General features: G+C 48.8%; 1 protein-coding gene across 1 annotated transcript; it reads right to left on the bottom strand.

Annotated features, from left to right (window-relative positions):
• Window positions 1-499: 499 nt before the first annotated feature.
• On the bottom strand, window positions 500-967 carry LOC141837603 (basic leucine zipper 43-like). Its single transcript, XM_074724981.1, has one exon. It carries the CDS (start codon window positions 965-967, stop codon window positions 500-502), a length of 468 nt encoding a protein of 155 aa, XP_074581082.1.
• Between the last annotated feature and the right edge of the window lie 288 nt (window positions 968-1,255).

Here is a 1,255-nt window from a genome sequence, read left to right as displayed (position 1 = left end):
TCGTCCTCCACTTCAGTCGATTGGTGTAAGCAAACAAGTACTGAGTCAAGTAAGAAGCTGATGGATCTATTCAATTTGTCCGATTGGATCGAGTAAGCTGGTCGAACTGGTAGGACAATTAATTGATTTAGGTGGGTCAATTGGGCTAGTCGAGTCGAGCATCCGGTCAAGTTAATTAGGTTGAGCATCCGAGTGGGTTAGTCGGGATAAGCTAGGCAAGTCAGGCAGATGAGCAGATCTGTTATTGGTCGAGCCATGCAGGTCGGATCAATTAATCGGACCTAGCTAGGTGGGCTAAGCAAGCCTACTGGGCGAAGCAAGTCGATCGATCCTCGTTGACATCCAACAACATTTGAATTCCTCCACCTAAATTCCCTCAATTGCAAACAGCAAACATCAGATGAGATTTCTCAGCGATGAAGAAACAGAAACAAGAAGAAGAAGAAGAAGAAAGGAGGACTCCATTATATGATTGCTTGATCACTCTGCAAACTCTCTATCAGACCAGAATATATACTTCTTCCTGATAATTCCCTGGAACACGACCACCACCGGCCTGAGCTTGCAGCTTCTCCAGCTTCTTTTCCAGCTCTGTTTCGTGTTCCCTCAGCTGGCCGTTCTCCACCAGGACCTCGTCACGCTCCCTCATCACCCCGTTCAACTCCTCCAGCATCCGGCGGTTGGCCGACCGGAGACGCGCCGCCTGCGACCACAGCTCCGCCAGCTGACTCTGCTTCCTCAGCCGCGACCGCCGCGCCGACTCCCTGTTCGACACCATCCTCCTCTTCCGCCTCTCCTCCGCTGCTAACCTCAGCCTCGTTTGCTCTTCTTCTGCTGCAGAAATAGTGGCGGTGGCGGTGAAGCTGAAGCATGGAATGCTACCGCTGCTGCTGTGAGCCATGAAGGATGGTACCAGAGTTGAAGGTGAAGGTGAGCATCTGCCGCTGGCTGCTATTCCAGGATGCATGCTTGCAACTAATTCCGGATCTTGATGTTGTGGAAGGAAGGTTGAAGGGTGTTGTGAATGATTTAAAGAGCGAAGAAAGCAAGCACCATGAGAGCTCTACACATCTTCCAGCTTCGTAATTAAATGCCAAGCGATCAAATTGTACTTTCTGTCGAGCAGACAATTTAATTTGTTTTATTCCTGTCTAGATAAAGACACATGTAAAGAAAGTTTCACTGTTGAACTGCACCATGGAGCCGTATTTTTCTCCCAAACTATTCCCGACGACGATACATAGAAGATTTTATC

The sequence above is a fragment of the Curcuma longa genome, chromosome 11 (assembly GCF_044706935.1).
Source record: "Curcuma longa cultivar G26 ecotype Majalengka, Jawa Barat chromosome 11, ITB_CL_G26_1.1, whole genome shotgun sequence".
In the NCBI taxonomy this organism is placed as follows: Eukaryota; Viridiplantae; Streptophyta; class Magnoliopsida; order Zingiberales; family Zingiberaceae; genus Curcuma; species Curcuma longa.
This window is presented reverse-complemented; position numbering and strand designations above follow the sequence as displayed.

Excerpts from the sequence above, each read along its gene's own strand:
- LOC141837603 (XM_074724981.1), bottom strand. The coding sequence starts at position 967 with ATGCATCCTGGAATAGCAGCCAGCGGCAGATGCTCACCTTCACCTTCA.